The 22,464-nt window shown below is 47.4% G+C and overlaps 1 protein-coding gene across 1 annotated transcript in view; it reads left to right on the forward strand.

Annotated features, from left to right (window-relative positions):
• Positions 1–1,651: 1,651 nt before the first annotated feature.
• LOC126532371 (uncharacterized) overlaps positions 1,652–22,464 on the forward strand; it is a 79,471-nt gene continuing 58,658 nt past the window's right edge. Inside the window, exon 1 of the mRNA XM_050180095.3 lies at positions 1,652–1,749. Within this exon, the coding sequence (XP_050036052.1) occupies positions 1,741–1,749 (9 nt within the window). The 5' untranslated portion in view covers positions 1,652–1,740. The remainder of the gene's footprint in view (positions 1,750–22,464) is intronic.

The raw sequence follows: 22,464 nt of genomic DNA on the forward strand, positions 1-22,464 counted from the left end.
TAAAATGATTTTCAAATATTTGACCGTTTGAAAAAAATAGAAGAACGAAGTTTACAAATTCATAGCTCTGCATCAAGAACTGATATCGCGGTTCTGTAAACGGCATCCATTAGATCATTCAGAGCGGACAAATTCATTATGTCATTTTACATCTTACGTAAATTTGTTACGTTGGTTACAACGGTTTTGCGAAAGTTGTATTTCCTTATAATTAAATTTTTTTATATTCATGTGTAACATATCAATTTTGTCCGCTTTAGATGTACTATTGGATGCAATTCACAGAATTGTATTATCATTTTTAGTGGTTGAGTTACAGAGTTGTAAACTTGATAGTTTCGTTTTCTGAAAATTTGCGATTTTTACCAAATTTTTATAAAAATTTGACGACCTAAATTGAAAATTCGAAACCAACAGTCACTAGATTTTAAACTTTTCTTTTAAATGCAGCAAACCCCGTCAAATTTAGTGTTGTGGTTGCCGAGAAAAACGAATTCTCCTTTTACATGTATTTAGATAGGAGCACCCGAGCTAAAGCTTCCTCTTAAGCGTCCTCCAATTTATTTATTTTTTTTTTACCTGAAACGTTTTTACAATCAGCCAGATTGATTGGGAGGGCTTGCTAAAACCGCACGTAACGAAATAATGTTATAGTATTATGACTTATATAATTGGAACCATACTACGCACGCGCTTTACATTGGTATCGTATTATAGAGGAAAGAAACCATTACTAGACCATACATGTTTCGCATGCACAGATGACGTCATTGGCACGCCACGCATGACGCAATTTGATCTAAATTTAGACTCTCGCTCGATGTTCAGAGAGGCATGGCTCCGCAGTACGTTTGTCGAATCGAGCAATCGTGGTCGCGTTTGAGAGAGCTCGCTATGCCAGCGTAGAAATAGTTTATCGAACCCGAACTGGTGCTTATTAAGAGTTATTAGGCCTACAAGTGTACAATTCGTTGACGAAATTTCACGCTTACTCGGCGACGGCCTCCTTGCGTTAGACCTGTACGGTCCAGAAAGGACGCTGGGGCAGCAAGAAAGTGGGATATCCAGCACCACGGCGCGCAATGTGTCCGTCTCCACGGGGAGCGGCGGATACAAGCTCAGGAACGCCAATCATTTACGAGTGCGCAGGATCGAGAGGGTAGGGGGTCATTTTTTAACGCTATATATTGCCCAAGCAACCTCTGCAAAACAAACGGTCCCGGTGCGGATAGGGAGCGAACACAATTAAAAGAATTAGACAAGAAGACCCCCAGTATCTGTAACTTGAGTTAGGCGTGCGACCTTTCTAATGCGTCATGTGACTCGTGTATTTGGGTGTACGTCCGATCCCTGTGCCTTAGTACGCATACACCGTGTACAGAGCGCACGAGACGTTTCACGCTGCGGCTGCACCCCTGGTACCCGACCTTTCCGCCCTAAGAAGCGAGCACCCACAGTAGTAGTCAAGACACGATCTCGTGCTTATTTAGTGTTTCTTGTATTCACACGTCTACTTTCAACATTCCGCTTTGCGTAAAGGTACGGGTGGGCAGCGCGTGGACAAGGCGCGCACGGAAAGCAAGAGGTGGACGTTCCGGTCGTGCGATGATGGCTTCTCGCTGTCAGGAAAGTGAGCCGGAGAAGGGGTCGATCGGAGAGAGAGAGCGTTGTGGGCGCCGGAAAGAGCGGCGTGCGGCGGACTTTCTCCGGCACAGTCGTCAGTCGCCTGCCGGCAACGCCATGACTCCGGTGAGTACCGCTGCTCTCTTGCCTCGAGGTGACGCGCGAGCGATGCCCGTCGCGTGCGCTGGTTCCCGCGGTAGTTTTGTGAGCGGAGTGCGCCGTTCCGCGTGATCTCTCCGCCACGCAGACAGCCCTTTCTGCCTCGTCTTTCGCGCGCGGATACATCTGCTTGGCTCCACGAACATGGCAGCGCACGCGTGCAACCTCCGGACGCCTGATCCACCGAGCGACATGCGCAGCGAGTCGCGCGCACGGGCTCTGCAGGCGGGTGGGAAAAGCATGAGAACAAGGGCTGGCATCTCAAGTAAAAACAAGACGGAACGCGCCTTAGCTGAGAGAGCTCTTTTTTTTTTCTTTTTTTCTTAGCTGAGCGTAGCGTATACTGCGTACCAAGATGACGCCGTTCCTAGAGCGAAAATGCCGAACTTTCGAACCTATACCCCGATAAAAAAAAAATAAAGTAAGTGATTTTACGTGCCAAAACCACCTTCTGATTAGGACGCACGCCGTAAAGGAGGACTACACAAATTTTGACCACGTGGTGTTTTTTAACGTTGACCTAACTCTAAGTACACAAGTCTTTTCGCAATTCGCGCCCATTGAAATGCGGCCGCCGTCGCCGGCATTCAATCCAGCGGCCTCGTGCTCAGTTGCCCAACACCATAGCCAATAAGAAACCAAATATTTCGTTCCTGAACATCAGACAACGACCTGTTCAGTGATCTACCGTGACAGCCTTTCTTTTTTTTCATGACTCTTGTCAGTTTCAACAACGTATGAATGTCCAATGCCTTTTAGAAAGCTTAATTAAATTCTTTTATGGCGTCCTATAAGGAACAGTCAGAGTTGAAGCAACAAGAAGAATGGCATAATAAGCGAGTTTTGCGCCAAGACACAAGAAAGGAGGCAACACGGGCGCGTGTTGTCAAGCGCCCGTGTTGTCTCCTTTCTTGCATCTGTGGTCTTGGCGCAAAACTCGCTTATTATGTCGGATGACCAACTAGCCCATCAGTTGACGCTTCTAAAGAAGAATGACGTTTATTGGCCATCGCTTGACGATATATATATAGCCTTCCGGTGACGGCATAACAGCCACCTCATACAGAAATCGTGCTAGGCGAAGAGCACATACAAAGGGCGCATGCGTGGCTGATTCGATACAAGCTCTCCGGTTTTACGTGCCAAAACAACGACTTCACTACGAGGCACTCCGTAGTGCGAGAATCCGAATTAATTGTCGCCACCTGTAATTCCTTAACGTGCCCCTAAATCAGAGTACACACGAACATCTTTCGATCTTTCAGTAACTCTCTTCTTCAACGTTTTATTGCGACAGCACGTGTACCGACACTCGGAGCGCGTTCGCAGCGTCGTGCTGTCGCGGTATCGACGCGTATTCGCAGCGGGTTAGAACGCGGGGCGCCTAGGCTTAGAAAAATAGGCCCAGTATGCTCGCGGACAACCTTCCGTGGCAATGAAGGGAGAGGCATGCAGACACAGCGTGCACAAGTAAGAGCACTGCTGAAAAAACAAAACACACACACACACATTGCACTTTATCATACGCGTTAGTTTAAGCTGGGCAAGATAAAATATAAAAACCTAATTTCAATAACAAACTGAGACACAATACTCTAGCAGGACATTCCTGAGGGCTAGTTGGTTCATATTTGAAGGAATGTTAAAACTGCGCGAAAGAAACGAGAACAAGCGGACAGGACACACCACTGCGTTCGTCGTGTGTTGCGTGTCCTGTCCGCATGTTCCCGTTTCTTTCGCGCAGTTTTAACCTTCCTACGAAATACTCCACTGAGAGCTTAGAAGTTCGGTTAACAGCGCAAGGACACCAGAGGGGACGGAAGAGCGCTCGGCTCTTTCTTGCGTCCCCTCTGGTGTCCTTGCGCTATTTAACCGAACTTTAAAGCATGCTTCACCAATAAGCCCAATCTTACACCGTTCTTAATTACATATCTCGTACAACGGACCCGTTTCAATCAGTGATCTGTTCTTTCCTCTGTCCCCTCTGGTGTCCTTACACTGTTGATCGAAATTTAAAGCACGTTTCACCAACAACCCCATTCTTACATACTTCCACTGAGAGGTAACGCTAACTTTTTTTTTTTTTTCTCTTCGGCGTCAGCGCAAATGCAAAACCGTCCAACGTGAAAGTTTTACTGATTCCTCCACCCCCCCCTTCCCACCGCTACATTGCCTACAAAGTTAAATAAGTATGATGCCTGTCATGATTATACTTTGCCTCCTACTTACTTTAACCTGCATTTTGTTAGAACTATTAAATAATAGATTTTTAATACTCAATTAGTTTACATATTTCGTCTGAGCGTTTGTGTCGTAGACCTTTCATTCCCTAGTATTTCATATTACATCAAGTGTTCTTTTGAAATGTTATTTCGTCATTGCCTGCTGACATAAACGTGTCTGCGTGCCGCCCCTGCATGATATATGCGTGCACTCGTTTTCGGGGCCCCACAAGTTCTCAAGCTTTTTCGTTTTTTTTTTTGTAGCTTTCTGTCTGGGTTCCTATCCCTAATTGAGGGGGACGAATAATTCATTCATTCATTACTTCATTCGATCGCTTTCAAGGATTGGTTTCAAGGATATATATATATATATATATATATATATATATATATATATATATATATATATATATATATATATATATATTGTACATTTAGAAGCGCGCACAAAGGCACTACCCAAGAACTAAAGAAAGAAAGACACATTGACGTACTTACGAGTCTGATAAACGCAACGGCGAGTATTTCACGAAGATTTACCGCTTACTCAGAGAAAGAAAGTGACGGAGAGAGGGGAAAGGCAGACGCAAGTTACAACCACATGCAAGCTCCAGGTTTGCTGTCCTGCACGGGGAAGAGAGGCAGAAATAACACTTAAGTACAACCGGCGTTCACTGAGTCCGGTTGATCACAGAAAGCGCGATACTGCATTTCACTGTTTTCTGGAGGGGGGGGGGGGGTGATATGGAGTGTAGCTTACTTCATCTCTACCAGCTGCGTGTCCAGCTTGCTGAACACAGCAGTGAGTGAGCGCCTCCGCACACAGCACTATAGTATGTGTCTGTCTGTCTACGGGCCTCGATTACACAAGGGCCTGCCTGATTACACAGCGGCTCTCGCCATAGAACTCCGCACCTGATTCACAAGTAAACGCCACTAAAGTGTTCGCACCGCTACAAGGTTCTGACGCTCATGACAATCGAACTCATGCGTAACAGATTGAATTCCCTGCACTGGCCTTAGTGACCACGAAATTTCGCAATACCTTTCAGCAACTATTCGAAACCGTTACGTGTGAAAACTGGTTTGTGTTGCTTATCGTAACTACTGGCCAGAGGGCAAGAGCGGCGATGTTTGTTAAAAAAGTATGCATAAATTGCACAGTAGATCCGACTCGGCGGAACTAATGTTAATTCGTTCTTCCGCCGTCCCGAAACAAGAAACGGACTGATCTGGGCATCCGCGCACGTGCGCTACGCTCACTCGAACCTATGCGAGCCGCGAGATTTTTCCAGGCACTACAACGCGGAGGTAAAGTATATCGCGTACTGCAAGGCTTTTACAAGTTCATGACGTATGGTCAGATGTGCAAATCAAAGTAGAATAGCCAATGTTTCCGCATGCAAAGGTAACACTGACTTACCCTAACGATCCGCTCCGTCTGCGGACGTTGAACTTGCCACAGTCATTCCGATTTGAAGCACAATCTTGCCGAGGAGCTGAAGTTCACTAACTAAATTCGCTAGCTAAAATTCAACATCCCGTCCTTCGTGAGAACGAAAAAATGTGAAAGCGCAAGCACTGCGTCTACCTGCGGTCGCCTCGCTTGGCCGCTCGGAGCGATTGGAGCAGCAGGTGGCGCCACCGCGCTTTGAATATGGGAGAGAGATTGCTTGAGATTTTGTGGCGAATGGACGTGCTTTTCGGGGCTCCGTGGCGGCGAGAAAATCACAAGTTATTGTGCATGCTTTGAGCTTGCTTCTGTTTTTGATTTGCCGTTTTTTTGCCTTTAAATAGTAATTCGGTGGTTTTCTTTTTCTCTTTTTTTCCTTTTTTTTCCTTTTTTTTGTCTCGTATTTCGTGTGCGCGGGTGTGTTTCGTGTACATTTGGTTTTGCAGGATGGTTAGAGCGCCCTTTCGCGCCACGTGCTTCATCACGTGCAGCCGGATGGGACGTTGAGTTATGAGAGAGACTAATAGCTATTAGTAATAGTTGAGACTACTAATAGTTGTCTAATAGTTGAGACTAATAGCTATTAGTGGTTTTGCTGTGCGTGTTTTGGTAGGAAAGTGAGAGCATGGGCGCGTGGTTGAGTGCGTGCGAGAGCGTGTCATATCTTGGGTCTCCGCAGCATTGATTGCTTTTGAAACAGTGTTGAGAGTTGCCTTGCGACATTTTGAGGATTTGGATCCTGTGCGTATCGCATTTTGCTAAAAGGCACGTGCGCTGCATTATTATTATATTATTATAGTATTTGCATCAGAAATAGCCGTGCAATACATGGCAAGAAAGCCGGAAAAGCAGGCAGTGCGCGGGGGGCCCCTCAAGGCTGAGGAGGGCACGGATGAGAAGGGAGAGGGCATCGAGTCAACTGGCACACACTGTGATGTCGATACTAGGCTGCAGAAAATGGAGGCCTTCCAGGAAGAGCTTGTCAAACAGGTGGAACAGCTCAAAATGAGCTAAACAGGGAGCGTGATGCACGAAAGGTAGTCGAAAAAAGACTTGAAGCAGCCGAGGAAGAGCTGAACAGGGCCGCCATTGTGAACGAGAATGTGCGTGACAATGAAACGCAGTCCTCCGACGAGACATGAGAGGGAGGGCTAGCAAAGTACGTGGAATGCGTGCAACGTGGTGAAGGGTTAGCTGGAGAGAGCGGCACCTACCTTGAGGCTGCCACGCGGAAAAAGCAGGGGCACAGGGGACAATGCCCCTTGTCGAGTCCGAATCACGCGGAAAAGGACAAAGGGAAGCAGGGAGAGGTAGGAGAGAGTGAAAGGGTGATGAAGACCCGAAGGGCAGGAGCTCATCGTCTGCAGAACCTGACGAAGGCACTGATAGTTCCGCAGGTTCCCCAAGTTTTCCAAGACATCGGCTACCACAAGACCGCGAGGGGGTTTTGAAGGCCGTCTTGGCTCCCGTGTTCGGCAGGTTATGATCAACCTGTCAAGTGTTAGAAACGTTCAAGCGTGTGTTCTAATGACGAGATAATTGCCCTCTTCCCCGAAAAAGCGTTACCCCTTTACGCCCTGAGCAGACACAAAGGGAAGGACGAAGAGAAGAAGACCCGGAGGGCAGGAGCTCTTCGACTGCAGAACCTGACGAAGGCACTGATACTCTCACAAGTTCCTCAAGTTTTCCAAGGAGACATCGATCACCACAAGACCGCGAGGGGTTATTAAGGCCTTCCTATAGCCCCCGTGTTAAGCAGAACCACTCGAGACTCGGATGGAGTCACAACCATGTACCAATGAAGTAAACACATTCTTTTCTACTTTCTTTTTCATCATCATGATGCACGCCTTTGTCGTCGTCGTTTAACGATTCTTGGGGTTTAGACTTGCCTCACCCGGTCGGAATTTTGTCAGCACTGTGACGGTGCGCTAACAATTGGAGACGTTTGACGCAAGCCGCGCGAAATAATGCCATGATTCGCGAGCCTTGGAGAGTACAGGGCGGTACAGGACCTGCGCCGCATTACTATCACTGCAATACCGGAGTTAAAACCAGTAATATATAAGTTAATTCATTATAATTGTTAATTAGCGCATGGACTGCGACGGCTACTCGAACATCTATAGAATCAGCTGTGCTGAAAGAACCAATAGAGAAGCAGGCTTCATCAGGTCGGTTAACTTCTATTTGTTTTGTTGTCGTTTTTTTTTTAATCTCTTTCCATTAAGATAGATCAGCTCGTATGTATATTTTGCGGTCTTTCTTTAGGCGTGGACGAATGGAGCTACGCAAAAGATAGCGCGGTGCAAATAATTGAAATAAATCTTTTTCAGTACACGCTAGGGGCAAGGTGTTATAACTTTGAAGTAAGTGTGTCAATTAAAGCTAGAGTTAACTTTTGCAAAATAATTCGAAACCGAAAAAAATATTGCACGCTTATTCTGCTTCCTGCTAACGTATGATTGGTTCAATCTGCGTAGAAAAGCTTGTTTTTTTGTTGTTGTTTTAGTTTGGCGCATGATAGCTGCCGCACCCTGTAGAAGGGCACCTCGTGTCGGGTCCGCTGCTAGCAAAGACTACGGAGCAAGAAATGTGGCGTCTTTGTTAATCTAGCTATATATGTGCCCAAAGAATATGTTGATGGAATTTCATAAGTGCGGCAAACGTATTTCATCCCCAATTTAAAGTGTTTTTCTTTTCGTTCTGGCGGTAAACAGATCTTTACGTTTTGCTTCAGCGTAATGTTCTGATCTGGCCTAACACACATTAACATGATACAGATTAGCAAATTATGAAAATATTTCACTTGTTTTGTGATAGCGCATTGCGGTAACGATAAAGTCCTCCAGAGTTTGCAGCTCGATTGAGCATACATGTTGAACATACTTGTCTCATGATAAAGGCTGAGTAAACATGCTACATGCGTTATTTCAGAAACTAAGCTGATCACGCTATTACATAACGGTTAAAATTACAATTTATGCGTTTTTGGTGCGATATATAAGCTCCGAGCAGTTGTTCTACAAGCTATTAGAACTACAGAATTCACATAACTTTTCTGACGCATTCATTCAAGCACGGTGTTAGCTAAATGACTCTGTTGACCGAACTTGTGAGACTGAACAAAGACCGGTTCTCGGTCATCATAATAACTATTAGTAGAACAGTTCTCGCAATATTAATATTATGTACGTTCAATATAACAGTTCTCACAATGTTCCTCTTTGGGGAACGCCAGGAATTTTATTCATGAAGGAAGAATAATGCTCGCCATTTAGTACATACTGGTCGGTTGGTTCAGGCAAGATCAGGCAAGAGACCCGGAAACAATCTAACCTTTCTTAAGGTGGTTTATCTCGTGCCTGCCGCTACGCTGCAGCAAATATATGCTCGTGCACGTCTGGTCTTACGCCGGAATGGAACTATGAGAGGGCTAAGCGACTTGTGTGACCACAGGAAGGCATCTCTAATGAAATCGATTGGACGTCGAAGAGCTGTGGGAAAATAACCGAAGCCAGTTGTTCGTGAACATTCTTCACCGTGTTCAAATTTTTGCATAGCACTATCGATGTCAGCACGAGCGCATCGCTGTTGCTTCCGACATGTCTGACAACACGATACCGCATTGCTGAGGCCGCCCCGTCGCAAGCTCCGACAAATGCCGGACTTGGTTGGATCGTGCTTCCAGCTGCACCTGGCCGCGCACTGACCTGAGTTTCATACTCGGTGGGCAAAATGGTATTTCTCTTGCTGTGCGATGAACACATGACTTTCTTCATGGTCTTTCAATGGCTTAACACTGGAATCACAATTGCCTCCGCTAGATTTATTCAGTCTGTAGTACCGCTTCAAAAGGGGTCCGAAGTCACGCCCGGAAGTGAACGTGCCACGCGTTTCGATGTCGCATAACAAGCACGACGTCCGGAAGTGCCACCATACCCTCGTCGCAGCAATGGACCCGGCAGGTCACGTCAGGGGGTCACGACAACGGTGGTCACGACGGATGAAGCGGGGCACAAAACAGAGGTCGCGCCGTCACCATGAGGTTACGCAATGACGTCGCACTTGCACAGCCATCGCAGAGCCTCTTTTTGAGCAAAATACTTTCCGTGAATTTTGCAATGACACACACACACACACACACACACACACACACACATATATATATATATATATATATATATATATATATATATATATATATATATATATATATATATATATATATATATATATATATATATATATATATATCTTCTGTATATATATATACATATATATTAGTCTTGCAGAAATGCGCAAAGTGAAATGAAAGTTTATTTTCCATCTTGTAAGGTACAGATCTTGTAAGATATAGATGGGCGGGTGGAGGAAAAAAAGCTGTCCATTGGACAGCTTGACAAGTCCACCATCCCTCATTTGGGCAGAGGCAGCATCACATTCTTTCATTCATTCAAATATGCACATGTATACCGTACATACATAATATTGCACATCATATACATTACTCAAAAAGTCACGAAGATCATCAAGGAAAAATACACATATAATGGTCATAGAAGTATAACAAATCAATCACATACATCAGCCGGAGCTCATTGAGAGACGAAGAGAAGAGATTGAAACCAACCGAATTGTAATAGTTTAGGAGTGTGAGCAATGTATACCTCAGACACTGTTTCCCATAGTTTGACCGTGTTGTCGTTACTTCCCAGTCTTCGAAGTGTCTTGTGCTATAATTTGGTGCTCTAGTTTGCAATTGGGCGAGTTTATGCAGATTAAAAATATTCTTATAGACTTCTGCCTTATAGACACGACTTAATCGATATTCGTGCAGATTATACGCTGGAATTACACCTGTGTTCATGAAGAAAGTTATTGTCGATGCAGTATAGGGAGCATTATATGTATATCGGAGATATTTTTTCTGTACTAAGTGAATATGCTCTAGATTGTTGGATGTCGTGTTTCCCCACACTAGCTGACAATAGTTCAAGTGTGAATAAAAAAGGGAATTACATAGCAAGAGTTTGATGCGTGTAGAAAGAATATACCTTAAGCGGCCTATTACACCTGTTATTTGGCTCAATTTGATTACAACACAAAGTGTATGCACTTTCAAGGAAGGTGCCAAGTTTGCAGTAGTTTTACTGCGGCGCTGAGTCGCAAGGCTGTGGCGCTGCCCAAGCTTATGCCGTGCTTCTCCGTGTCAGCTGTACAGGTAGCCCACTCCAGTCCAAGACTTTATGTTGACCACGAAAAGAAAATTTGCGTGTCGCCTGGATTTGGCTACGGACGCCATGACGAATGAGAAGCACGTAGATTCTACGCGTCTTGAACGAGCCGCATTACGTATGTCTCTATTTACAACAACGAAAGAACTGCCGCTTTTGGACAACTTGCCTGAGGCGCTAATACGCCATTGCGATTCCTGTAACCTACTGTTTGGACAGTCCATGAAAACGCAGTTCTCTCTGAGCGTGACGGAGATCGTTAGTCGCACTAGCTACAGTCAGACAGCGTAATCTAGTTTGCCTTGAGTAAGCGAACTCATGATTTACCACGGTATGTTCACCTCTGCAGAACAAATATTATGAACAACCTACAAAACGGTGTTATATTTTCCTAAGTGCTAAGCTAAAGTACACTGAGTTACATTTGGCGAGGGAGACGCAGAAGACGTAAAATGATGATTAGGATTTCCCAAGAGCCAAGAGTGCCAGCACTGCATTTCGGTTCATATATATAGATATATCCCTGGCTCTTCGTTCCGACAAGCCAGAGCTCCTTCTCACGAACCGTTGCCGCCTGTGAGTGGACCCGAGCCAAGATACGGTCGAGAGGGCCGCTATGCATAATATAAAGAGCAGTGAGTTCTCTCAGCGTACCAAAAAAAGCTAAGAACCTTTGTTCAGGATCTACGTGGCCATGGGTTCGAATACTCGATGAATAATGAGTGCATGTTCAGTTTTATGCATGTATAAGTCCTGTAAACCTGTTAAACTGCACTGCAATTTCTCTGAAAAACAATGTAACAAACAAAAAGAGTTCGTCAGCCGTAAAGCCTGCCGTGGCGCACGCCGGTTGAATGAAAACGACACAAAGAGATACGCAATGGCCGAGCCTAGCTTTACTTCTGACTGGGCGATGCAAATGAACTTTGCGGTGTTACAAGAGGATAAGCCACCGGGTTTGACGTAGTTTTGGCGCAGGCGGAAAGGCTTCGTTATTCTCGGCTTGGCTTACCCGTCGACGTCAATACAGCTGTGCAAGCGCCCTTCTCATTAGAGTAAGGCTGCAGTGGAAGTTCTGTTAAGCGCTGCTTCTTTTTACGTCAGACTTGGGTCGCAAGTGGAAGCGTCGCGTAGAACATCGCAGGTAGCCGAAGCTCTGTGCTTGCCAGGTCGCGAGCTTTTACTACTAAAGCTTGTTCGCCTGCTGGAATGGCGCCACGTGACCACTGCCAACTGCAGCGCCAGCACCGAGCGCTTCTGTCCTTCCGCGAGCCATCGTGACTGCTGCGATTTCGGAATGAGACGTGGACGTGCTTCATCAATGAGAAAGAAACAGCCCGGAGTACAGCGCTTAGCGCTGCGGCCACGATTAGGTCCTACAAGGTGTGTTTCGTGCGTGTTGTGCGTCTCTCGCGCAATGTGCGTATAATTTCCTTTTTATTGCGATGGCAACTATATGGACACTCCAGGAGCATTTCTGCCTCGGCGTCGCCGTGAGGTTCCGTAGCAAGTCGAAGGGCGATGAAATCGTCGCCGCGCGCAGTATGCTGTATGTGCGAGTGAAAGCGTGCTACGGTGAGCCCGCAAGCGCTGCTCAATCTCGCCTGCGCAAGCGACGAAGGCTGGACGGAAGCGCGCAGTCTCCTGTCGCGCGCGAGGCGAGGCAGGCGGCGTTCTGCTTCGGCCGTGCGGGCGCCGCATCTCGAAAGCGATCTGCCACGAGTGCGCGCAGTGCCGGTAGCTTTGTATGCGCTGTGCCTTCGGCGTTTCGTTAGCGTTGAAACGAAAGATGCACCAAGGTCAATTCGATCGCAGTCTTCCGCGATTTCTCGCTGGACGCGTTTTGACAGCGAGTTCCTGCTGTCTTGGGGCGAGATGTGTTCGTGTTTACCTGCGCGCGCGTGACATCGGGCTTGTTAATTTAGTCAGCAAGCGAATGTTCACAAGTACACACGGCCGATAACACCACTATCCTTACTTCCTACAGCTATCTACTAACCTGCTATCGCAATCGGTGCTTCGCCTTTCGGGCGAAACGGTGGTTTTTTCACCACACCCACCTGAAGTAGCGTACTAGGTTTGCCGCCACGCGAAACTCTCCAGGATTATTTAAAGACCGTCTCTGTCTGGGGTGATCAAAGCAACACTTGTCATGTCTTTCTGAATTTGTTTTCTATTTTTTTTTTCATTTTCTTTTTTTTTTTTTTTTTTTGACCGACTGCCGGTATGGGAACCAAATAACGGCGCGAGCACGGGGAGCTAAGCGCCACCGAGTCATGCGAGAAAACTCGAAGCACTGACGCGAGAAAAGGCGCGTACAGCCACCTGCGCGCGCAATCGAACGGATCGCGCGGCGATCATTCAAGCGGTGTGCGTGTGCCAATATTTCCTCGACTGGAAGTGCGCCCTGCATAAACGTGTGCGCCGATATGCGGGCCCGCGTCGCCGCGGCCCACGCCTGAGCGCCTCCGTTTGTCAGGCGTACAGCGAGCCAAGTAGGCAAAAGCACGTCGTCCTTGCAATCCAAGGACAAAGAAAAATAAGCGACTTTCCAGGTACCTTGTCACCGCAATAAAGTGGCTGCCCAGGTAGGCGCAATGTTTCTGCATTTTTGTTCTATGAACAACGCTCGGGACTGGCGTCACGGAAACCGTTTCCGCTATCTTCTATGAGAAGTGGATCTAAAGAATTTTTTTTTTGCGGCCCAGGATTCTTACTTCATTTTTAAGTAACAAAGAGGAATGCGAATGACTGTTCCCGGTATAGGCAAAGCATGATGACATTCATGTATTGAAACAAACGGCGACTGTGCTTTACACCACAGATAAATTGCGACGGTCGGTCGTTTCTTCAAGAAATCTCGTAAGCCACAAAAGGGGTCGTAAGATAACTTTCCTACTTATTACGCGCTAACAATGTTCCAAGTTGCATGCGAGCTGATGATGGCAAATGAACTGAAAGATATTCCATGTCTTGTCACTGTGTTAGCTCTGTGCGAATGTGTGCGTATAATAAATGGTTTGCAACAACAAGAAAAACACGATTAGTACAACAATACACACGATCGGAACAGATCAAATTCGTCTGACCGTTTAATACGCTATGGCCATTTCTTCGAGAAGAAATATGTCTGTGACAATCTGCTCTAGAACAACAACAAAAAAAATGAAATCGATTCTCTCCCACCAGTCGACCATCTATCTGGCCACGTTCTTCTTATCCTTTCATCGGAGGTCAGCGCGGAATAAATCACAACACGTGCCCACGGCCTCTCAGAACCGAGTACGTTCTATTAATCGTGCGTATCGAAAAGAGCGGTCCTTGCCTCTCTAGAGCAGCATCCTGGACCATTTCAAGTACATAGTACGCACCGTGGGGCTTTATTTATAATCTTATATATACATACTGCGAACCACTACTGTGGTCCAAGCAGGAGGGGCCATCAATCGTAAAGATGAGACAATAGGGACAAATGACAACCAAAATAATAATAATAATAATAAATGCAGAATGTAACTTGCACCCGCACAGGATATGGCATAATTAACAGTCGCAAAAATGATATTCCAGTTCATGCACAAACTCCCAATAATCAAGGGCACTTGCAGGTTAAGCGTTGGTATAAGGCGCGGTGCAAGCGTTGCCACGCTACTTGACTCGGTGCCATTCACATTGCTACGCGGCATTGTCTTACTATTTCGTTTCTTTTTCGCCAGAGTTCATTGGATTATCACTTTATCAAGTTGTCTTTCGGCGGAAGACGCGCCTGTACAATATTCGAACTTTCTTGAAGTTTGTCGGAGTTTCTTTAACAAAGCACTCCTGTTTGATAAGAGTGCGCGCGCGTCGCAAGCAGCGTCGCCGCCTACGGAATGCACCGTGCGCGAGCACGGGCGGTTACGCTACGCGGTGCGTCATGCATAAACAGCGAACGCCCGTGCCACGTGACGACTGTGCTCGTATTGAGTGTTGCTTGCTTTTCGGGGCACAGATTCGCCCGGTGAAGAGCCAGATTCTAAACTCACATTGACAGTGTTTGATCTTTCACTGTCACTCCAACGTGACATATGATCATCCTCTGAAGCTGCAGCGTTAACTCCCTGGGTTTCTGTTTAAATGAGTGTTTGTGCATGTGTGTGTGCGTGGGGGGGGGTGTGAATTTTGCAAGAAATAACAACGGGTCTGATTAAATATGTAGTTTTGACCCTCCCAGGATTAACTATATAACTATTGTACACCTACACACGTACACAATAAAGTGTGTGCGGGGAAAAGGCGCCGCAGTAGCTCAAGTGGAACAGCGAAGTTGTGGGTTCGTATCCCACCTCTGGCCAGTTGTTCTTTCCTCCACTTTCATTTTCATTGAGTTACAATTTCTACGTTTCAAATAAATAAGCGAGTAATTTTCTCTACGCTTTCCTTGGTATCATTGTCTGTAGGCTCCTTGGCTTGCCTTCTGAATTCTCGTTCATACATATACGAGAAGAAAGGAAACCACAGGGTCCAATTTTTATTAGCCATATCATAAGAAGCCAACAAACGAAGACACGAAGTACAACATATAGGGAAAATTACTTGCATTTACTAAATGAATAAAAAAATATATAAATTAATGCATGGAAATGAAAGTGGATGTAAAAACAACAGGTCGCAGGTGGGATACGAACCCGCGTCTTCGCATTGCGCAAAATTGGGCCCCTCGGTTCCCTTTCTTCTCGTTCATTACATTACGAGAAAGTATTTCGTGCTCATCAGCAGAACACTGACCTACCACGGCAGGAGGACAAAAGAAAGAAAGAAAGAGCTGCACAAGCTTCAAGACGCACGCCGCAAGAGATTAGAGCCAGCACGCACCGATTTCACGCCTCGCTTCGTCCTAGAACTTGATACGTCGCGGCATCCGGCCGAGGTGCTATCGAGCGACGAGATCTACGAGAAATGTCGTGTACGAGAGTGATTCAGCCCGCAGCGCCTACGGGCGCTTCCGGGTACGCGCGAACCCCCGCCGAAACGAGAAGTGGCGCCCGGATTTTTCGTCGGCGCACGACGCGTGGGGTCGCCTATCGGCGCAGTCGGAAGCCGCCGCGCTCGCACGGGTCAGAACCGAGGGCTGCGGCCGTGCATGCCGGCTGCCTGGAGATGAGCGAGTCGACGCACGCCAACAAAATCTCCAGATGAGCCCCCGTCAGTGCTCCACCAATACGTATCAAGCGGATTAGATTTCGCGGCACATTCCCACAGATCGGCGTTTTCACACGACAGCGTTGAAGGGACCCGGAAACGACGTTGACTATTTGTACAAACGTACCGAGGCGTTAGAGTAGGCCCTTCTGATCATTAATTGACGCATCTAAGTGCTCCGCGTCAAGCATGTATAAGGTTTTAAAAATGTACACCGCTGCCTATCGCAACACACTGCTCGGCGGAATTGTCAGCCGCCTCTACCCATACGATGTAAATCACCCAATTGACGTCAGTAGGGCGAGCTATCCGATTGGCTGCCCAGGTCGTGCCATCGATATTTCCACCTTTGTGGTGAACAAATAATGTTCGTAATAGGTGTAATGTTAGTTAATTTGTTTCTATAAAAAGAAAGTAACAGAAAGGGCATGCACAAGTACAATTTCTCACTACAATTAGCACTTCCGGCACGCAGCAAGACTTACAACGTGCTCCATTTTGACGAGAGCTCCGCGGTCTGACTTGGCCTTTTCGCGAGCACTACGATTCGACTTTGTTGCGTTGTGGGATGCAAACATAGCGACTGGCAATATGTCAAGCTGCGACATCGTGTTCCTCTGCAAAGCAGCAGACGAGCGGACTTGCTGCAGCGCATCGGACTGCCGCTATCCGATCGGCGCCAGGATTTGCGCGTTTGCGGCCGTCACTTTACACCAGAGGATTACTACCGCAATAGCGCTTCGCAAGTCCGGTATTCGGGTAAACGCAAGCGCAACGGTATAGGTCCTGGCCGTTCGACTGCGCCATTTCAGGGGATGAGCAGAACCACAAATGTGAATGGTTCGCACGGTGCAGCCACCTGGTGGCATATAGCTCAACCATACACAGTAGTAGTAACGAATTGTATTCTTTGCTGCTGATGTAAGTTTTCGCACGAGTGTAATCATTAACACGTTGATTTTGTAAATGTTTAAAACGTTTTACACTTGGTTAGAGCAATATTAGCGCCTTGTTTGGCTGGTTAAGCTCTGTGGACAGTGCAGATCGGTGAGGCCGCTCACGTACCTCTACGGTAAAGTTCCTTGAACAGCTTGAGCTTATGCCTCCACCGATCCGTCGAAACACCCAGCTAGCCTGTGGTTACCGGAATACCAGACATGTTCGGCGCTGCGACAGAATGCTCGCAACGCATGCTGCTTCGATAGCTCTCGCTTGGAGTCTATTGCCAAGCAGCTGGCGGAGAATTTGGAGAGGCTTCGCACGCTCACTCCTAGAGATCCGGAAGTCGACGACACGACGTGCCATCATGACGCAGAGCCAGTGAAGGCGGAGTTTAGCCCCGATCACTCGGCGAATGAGTTGAGGAGAAAATGGATGATTGCAGGAGGGTAACTTGTAATCGTCCGTAGCTCTCTTAATATGAGACACTTCCCACAAATTATGGTGCGAATGATTACCTTAGCTGTACCCTATTCGTCTGCAAAATTTGTCCGAACTGTTTCAGGGGCGCTTTAAGGGCCGCGTGTCGCGGAAAATCCGGCATCGGCGTCCCGCTCCGGTGTCTGGCGTCGCACGTCGTTTCGACAAAATGATTTTCGAACCAAGTCAGCGCTGTTGTCTGTGTCCCTTCACTCGTCCTGTCGTTTAGCGCTGTGTTTTATTGCTCGTAATCATGAACCAACCAGCCCAAATGCGTACTCTTCTACCCATACCCAGGCCCTCCATGTAGTGCAAGGAAGCTACTGAACTAATTGAATTTCTCAAGCTGAAATACGTAGAAAAATCCTAAAGTACGACTTACACACAACCTAAAAACATGATAGCGTCGGACTGCAATTTGACTATACGAGAAAACGTAATTCTGTTAGGTGAAAACTCAAAGAAACCCCGTTTCCAGCGTTTCTACTCTTCATAGACCGGCCACGGCGTCCGCCATTTGCGCACACCGGCGCGTGGGTATCTTAGAGGCCACGGAGGCACCCCTGGTTCTTTGCATTACCTCCAGATGGCGCTTGCCTCCGCCGCATCGCGGCCCATGCCCGACGCCGCGTTTATACCAGAAAGCCCGCTTCGTGCCTAGCGTTCGCCGCCAACGTTTCCCGGTAAACATTACGGTTACATACGCTCCAGTTGCCGGGAAGCGTGATATGGTTTGCATACGAAGAATTAATAAACATTCTGTCTCTGCTCATCTAAATCAAATCACCCATCTCTGTCTTTGGAATCAGACACGTACGTTCGACGTCCATATGAAATGACTTACAACAAGCCTTATATTTGTTTTCTTTTGCATGAAGCTGCTGTGTACTAGCGAGTTCATACAATGGCAATATGAGAGAGGTCATCAAAGGGTTACACAACAGAAACTTGCTCCTCTGAATTTCGAAGGTACATAACTTAGTTACAATGTTCCAGCGAATATGGAGCAGAAAAAGTTCACTGCATGAACCTTCACTTTCTGGCCTTGAGGTGTGGCGCTGGCTAACGATCCCAGGTGTAGTTCTAGTACTTAAACATAAATACATCAGAAAGTGGATGGCAAAACGGCGCCGCGGTAGCTCAATTGGTAAAAGCATCGCACGCGTAATGAGAAGACGTGGGTTTGTGGCACACCTGCGGCCAGTTGCCTTTACTGCGAAGCTGTATATTGCTTCTTCTGCGTCCGTGCGTGTACAACGTCGCGTAGACGAAGAAATTTTTTGTCTCCAGAGCTATCGTAAAATAGTCCAGACTTATAGGTTCATTAGCATAACTGCCGAAACCTATGATGGACGGCCCATTGTTCATGCTAGTGCGCTTGTCGCAAGTGTCAAGTCGAGTGATTGATGATACATTGTTCTCAGCGCGGCGCTCCTTAACCGCCGCTAAAAGGCGCGCCGGTATAGCAACCGTGCCCATGTAGGCCGTAATAAACGTACGCGTATGTATCGTCCAATGTGTGTTCCTCTGTAGAGTGACGCCAGTGTCGCCTATAGCGACCTTATCGGCAGTTCTTGAGCGGTTCCATGAGGCGGCCGCGTCTCGCGCGCACGGAAGAGGAGCAACGTGTCCTTCTAGAATGACGACGAGAGTGACAGCGAGACGGGGCACACCGGTGGCGGGAAGCCGCTAAGGCCGATCGTCGGTCCGTCAGTGAGCCTGGCCCATCGCGTGTTCCGACTGAACGGCCGCGTCAAGAACGGCGGCGTGAGCAGAACGTGAGCGCCGGCAAAGCAGCACTGGCGAGACGTGGGCTTTAACTGCACGCACACACACACACACACACACACACACACACACACACACACACACACACTATATATATATATATATAATTCCGTCATCTTAGCACACATACCAGCTTCGCTGGTCGTGGTTTTTCACAGAGCGGGAAGCCTAATCAATTTTTTTCATCCAACTTCACCACCTTCATTTCCATTAATTTATAATTTCTCTAATTCATTAAATAGATGTAAATTTCCTACGTTTTCCTACGTAAATTTCCTCCCGGTGCCTTTGTTTGTTGGCTTCTTTTGATATGACTAATAAAGATCGAGCCCTCGATTTTCTTTCTTCTCGTTTATGACAAAGTAAGAGTGTAACAAAGGTGTTCGGAGCGCGTTAAAAAGAAATTGCGGACTTCCTGTAAGACCTGGCATTCGATCATAAATGATGTGACACTTACTGCGACCACGCGATTTCCTACGCAACAGTGATCTCAGAAGGTGATGTCAGCGCAAATGTGTACAGCTTCCGAAATCTATTTCCTTCGTGTTCCTTAAACTAAATTGCGGCCTATTACGTACCGTAACCACGATATGATTATGCGGCACGCTGTGTAGGGGAGGACTCCGACTTAACCTTGACCGCTTGTGGTTCTTTCAGGTGCCACGGTACACACACATGAGCGTTCTCGCATACCGACTCCCCCCCCCCCTCCCCCAATACAGGCCCGCCGCGGCCGGAGTCATACCCGCGACCTCTTGTAGCCGCTAAGCTACCGCGGCGGGTCCTCCATGTTGCTGCCTGCGAGGCGGAAATAAGTTCCCGAGTGTCGAAAAAAAATCTCCACCGGACAGTTCAAAACACTCACGTGGGCGTCGTGAGGCAACAAAGCAGGCGACTGCATTTCCAACACGCTGCCCCACACCGGGAGTAGGAATGACTGTCGCTGCGCAGAGCTGCGCGCGCCGGGCGGCCCGCAAGACAGCGCGACCAGCTGCTCCTACTCAAAGCGCATTCCGCATCTTCACAAGCAGATAGTCGAGGGTTGTCGCTTTTACGTACGATGCGAAGGAAGTGGTGCGCCTAGTGGGTTTGTAACAGAGGTGGGCGTGCACTGGTGCGATCTTTTAACGGTTCGAAAAAGGGACCGTTCCGCCTGCCGTCGCGTGATTTGTCAAAATGGCGCCGAGCTTCGTTCTAGCTATCCGAGCCATATAAATCCTGACAGTTCTTTGAAATTACGATTACGATTATGATTTCGATTATGAAATTACGTGCGTGGAGGTGTCCAGGTGTCCCAAGTAATTTGTGCCAAAAAAAATTTAAATATGCGAGCGCCACTTAAATGGGCGGAAGTAAGGTAATGCTGTTTGCCCTCCCTTGGGGCAATTCAGTCAGTCAGTCAACAAACTTTATTAAGGTCCTAAGGAACTACGGAGTCGTAGTTGCGGTCCGCTCCCACGTTGGGGCCGGAATACCATGGTCCTCGGCCCGTTCGCGAACCCTTTGGACAGCCCTTTGGTGGTCCTGGGGATCGCCGCTTTTAAGGGCCTCTTCTCAGTCCTCTTGTTTATTAAAAGATGCGTTTTGTAACGCAGAACACTGCCAGAGCATGTGTGCTAACAAGCAATACTCTTCATTGCACTCAGGGCAGTGTGGGTCGATGTCCGGAGCAAAGCGGCTAAACTTTCCTCTCGAAGGGAAAGATCCCGTTTGTAAGATTCTCAATGTGGAATAATGAGATCTAGTTAGCTTTGGGTGTCGGAGCGGGAATAGCCTGCGCCCAAGCTGATAGTGTTTGACTATTTCATGAAAAGAGAGCAAAGGGTCAGAGTTATGCTCACAATCCCGACTGCTTAGCGTATCAGGACAATTGCGGAATGTTAGACCTCGTGCTTGGTCATGAACTAGCTCATTCGGATTGGGTTTGCTGGGATGTATACATTGGTTCTCATGTGCGCCGGGAACCATGCGACAGCGTGAACAGCATCAGGCGGTCTTTGCTTGATTATGGACGCCGCCTCTTCCGAGATTACGCCAGATAGAAAGGCTCGTATGGCTGATCTCGAGTCAGTGTAGATGTCAGGCCGCGAGGGGTCGTTCGTAGCTAGCGGCGTGGCAGCCTGTTCAGCCGCCGCTAGTCTGGTGTGTCTTACCGAAGCTGCGTCAAGGATTTTCCCGTGAGGACAACAGCTACAAATAAATCTGTACGCCCATACTGGGCAGCATCTACTTAGGTAGTTAATTTCAGGCTTTTGTGCGTAAAGTCACTGAGAGAGCGGGCTCGTGCCTTGTGTCTAGCTGCATTATATTTGGGGTGTACATTCCGAGGGAAAGGGCTAGCCTGAAAGGTCACCCTAACGGTGCGAGAAAGTACGACGGCATTCGCATCGATGGGGGCCATACCCGCGGACATTAATGTGCGCCTGCCTGCTTTCGAAGACGATAGGCAGGCGGTTTGCGGCGTTCTTTGTGCTTCGATTGCATCCCTCAGGAACCCCTAATTGTAGGAGCTGGTCCGTGCTAGCGCTAGTGGAAATTCCCAATATGCGTTTGATGCTTTTTCTCATCAGCGCATCAATTTTGGCCTCCTCCCAGCGGTACCAGTTGAGCGGCGATGCTACGTAGCTTATGTGGCTCATGAGGAACACACGATACACCCTAAGGAGATTGCTATCAATGAGGCCGCCTCTGCGGATTGAGACTCTTGTAATTAATCGGAGCATACTTTCCGTCTTTGCCTTGACGCGGACAACAGTTTGATTGTTGCTTCCCTTTGCATTTGGTATCAGACCTAGAATTCCGATTGATTCGACTCTTGGGATCATCTGACCAGATTCTGCGTATAGGTTAATGGGAATCTGGTCGAGAGGGGTAGAGTGTCTCTTGCCCCTGCGATCTGGTGTATAATGCAGTAGTTCTGACTGATGGTGACAGACAGAGCCCCATGTGGAGTAAGTCAGGCAATTTTTTTCATTTCGCCCAACTACATAATAAGTTCTCGTTAATTAACTAACTTCTCAAATATTATAAGGGGAGAAAGATTGTCAATCAGAAAACTGTGCGCCACCATTAAAAATTCCCTATCCATCTTTCTGCTGCTCAATAAGAGCTGCTTAAAAGTTTTTTTTCCAAGCGGTAAACACAGCCTGCAAAACACGAAAAAGTGCCGCGCGACTAGGCCCGCGCCACTTTACTATGCACTAGCTAGCGTCGGCCAGTTAGCACGTGTCTATGACATATATTGCAATAGCGCAAAAATTATTGTGCACCATTGCGTCTTATAAAAATAAGTGTTTTGTCGCACTTGCGGGTGGTGTACGTCAACTGGTGTTGCAATCGTTTCAAGGCGCGGGCTGCCACCAAAAATAAGAGCGTGTGCTGC

The sequence above is a fragment of the Dermacentor andersoni genome, chromosome 5 (assembly GCF_023375885.2).
Source record: "Dermacentor andersoni chromosome 5, qqDerAnde1_hic_scaffold, whole genome shotgun sequence".
NCBI classification, from domain to species: domain Eukaryota; kingdom Metazoa; phylum Arthropoda; class Arachnida; order Ixodida; family Ixodidae; genus Dermacentor; species Dermacentor andersoni.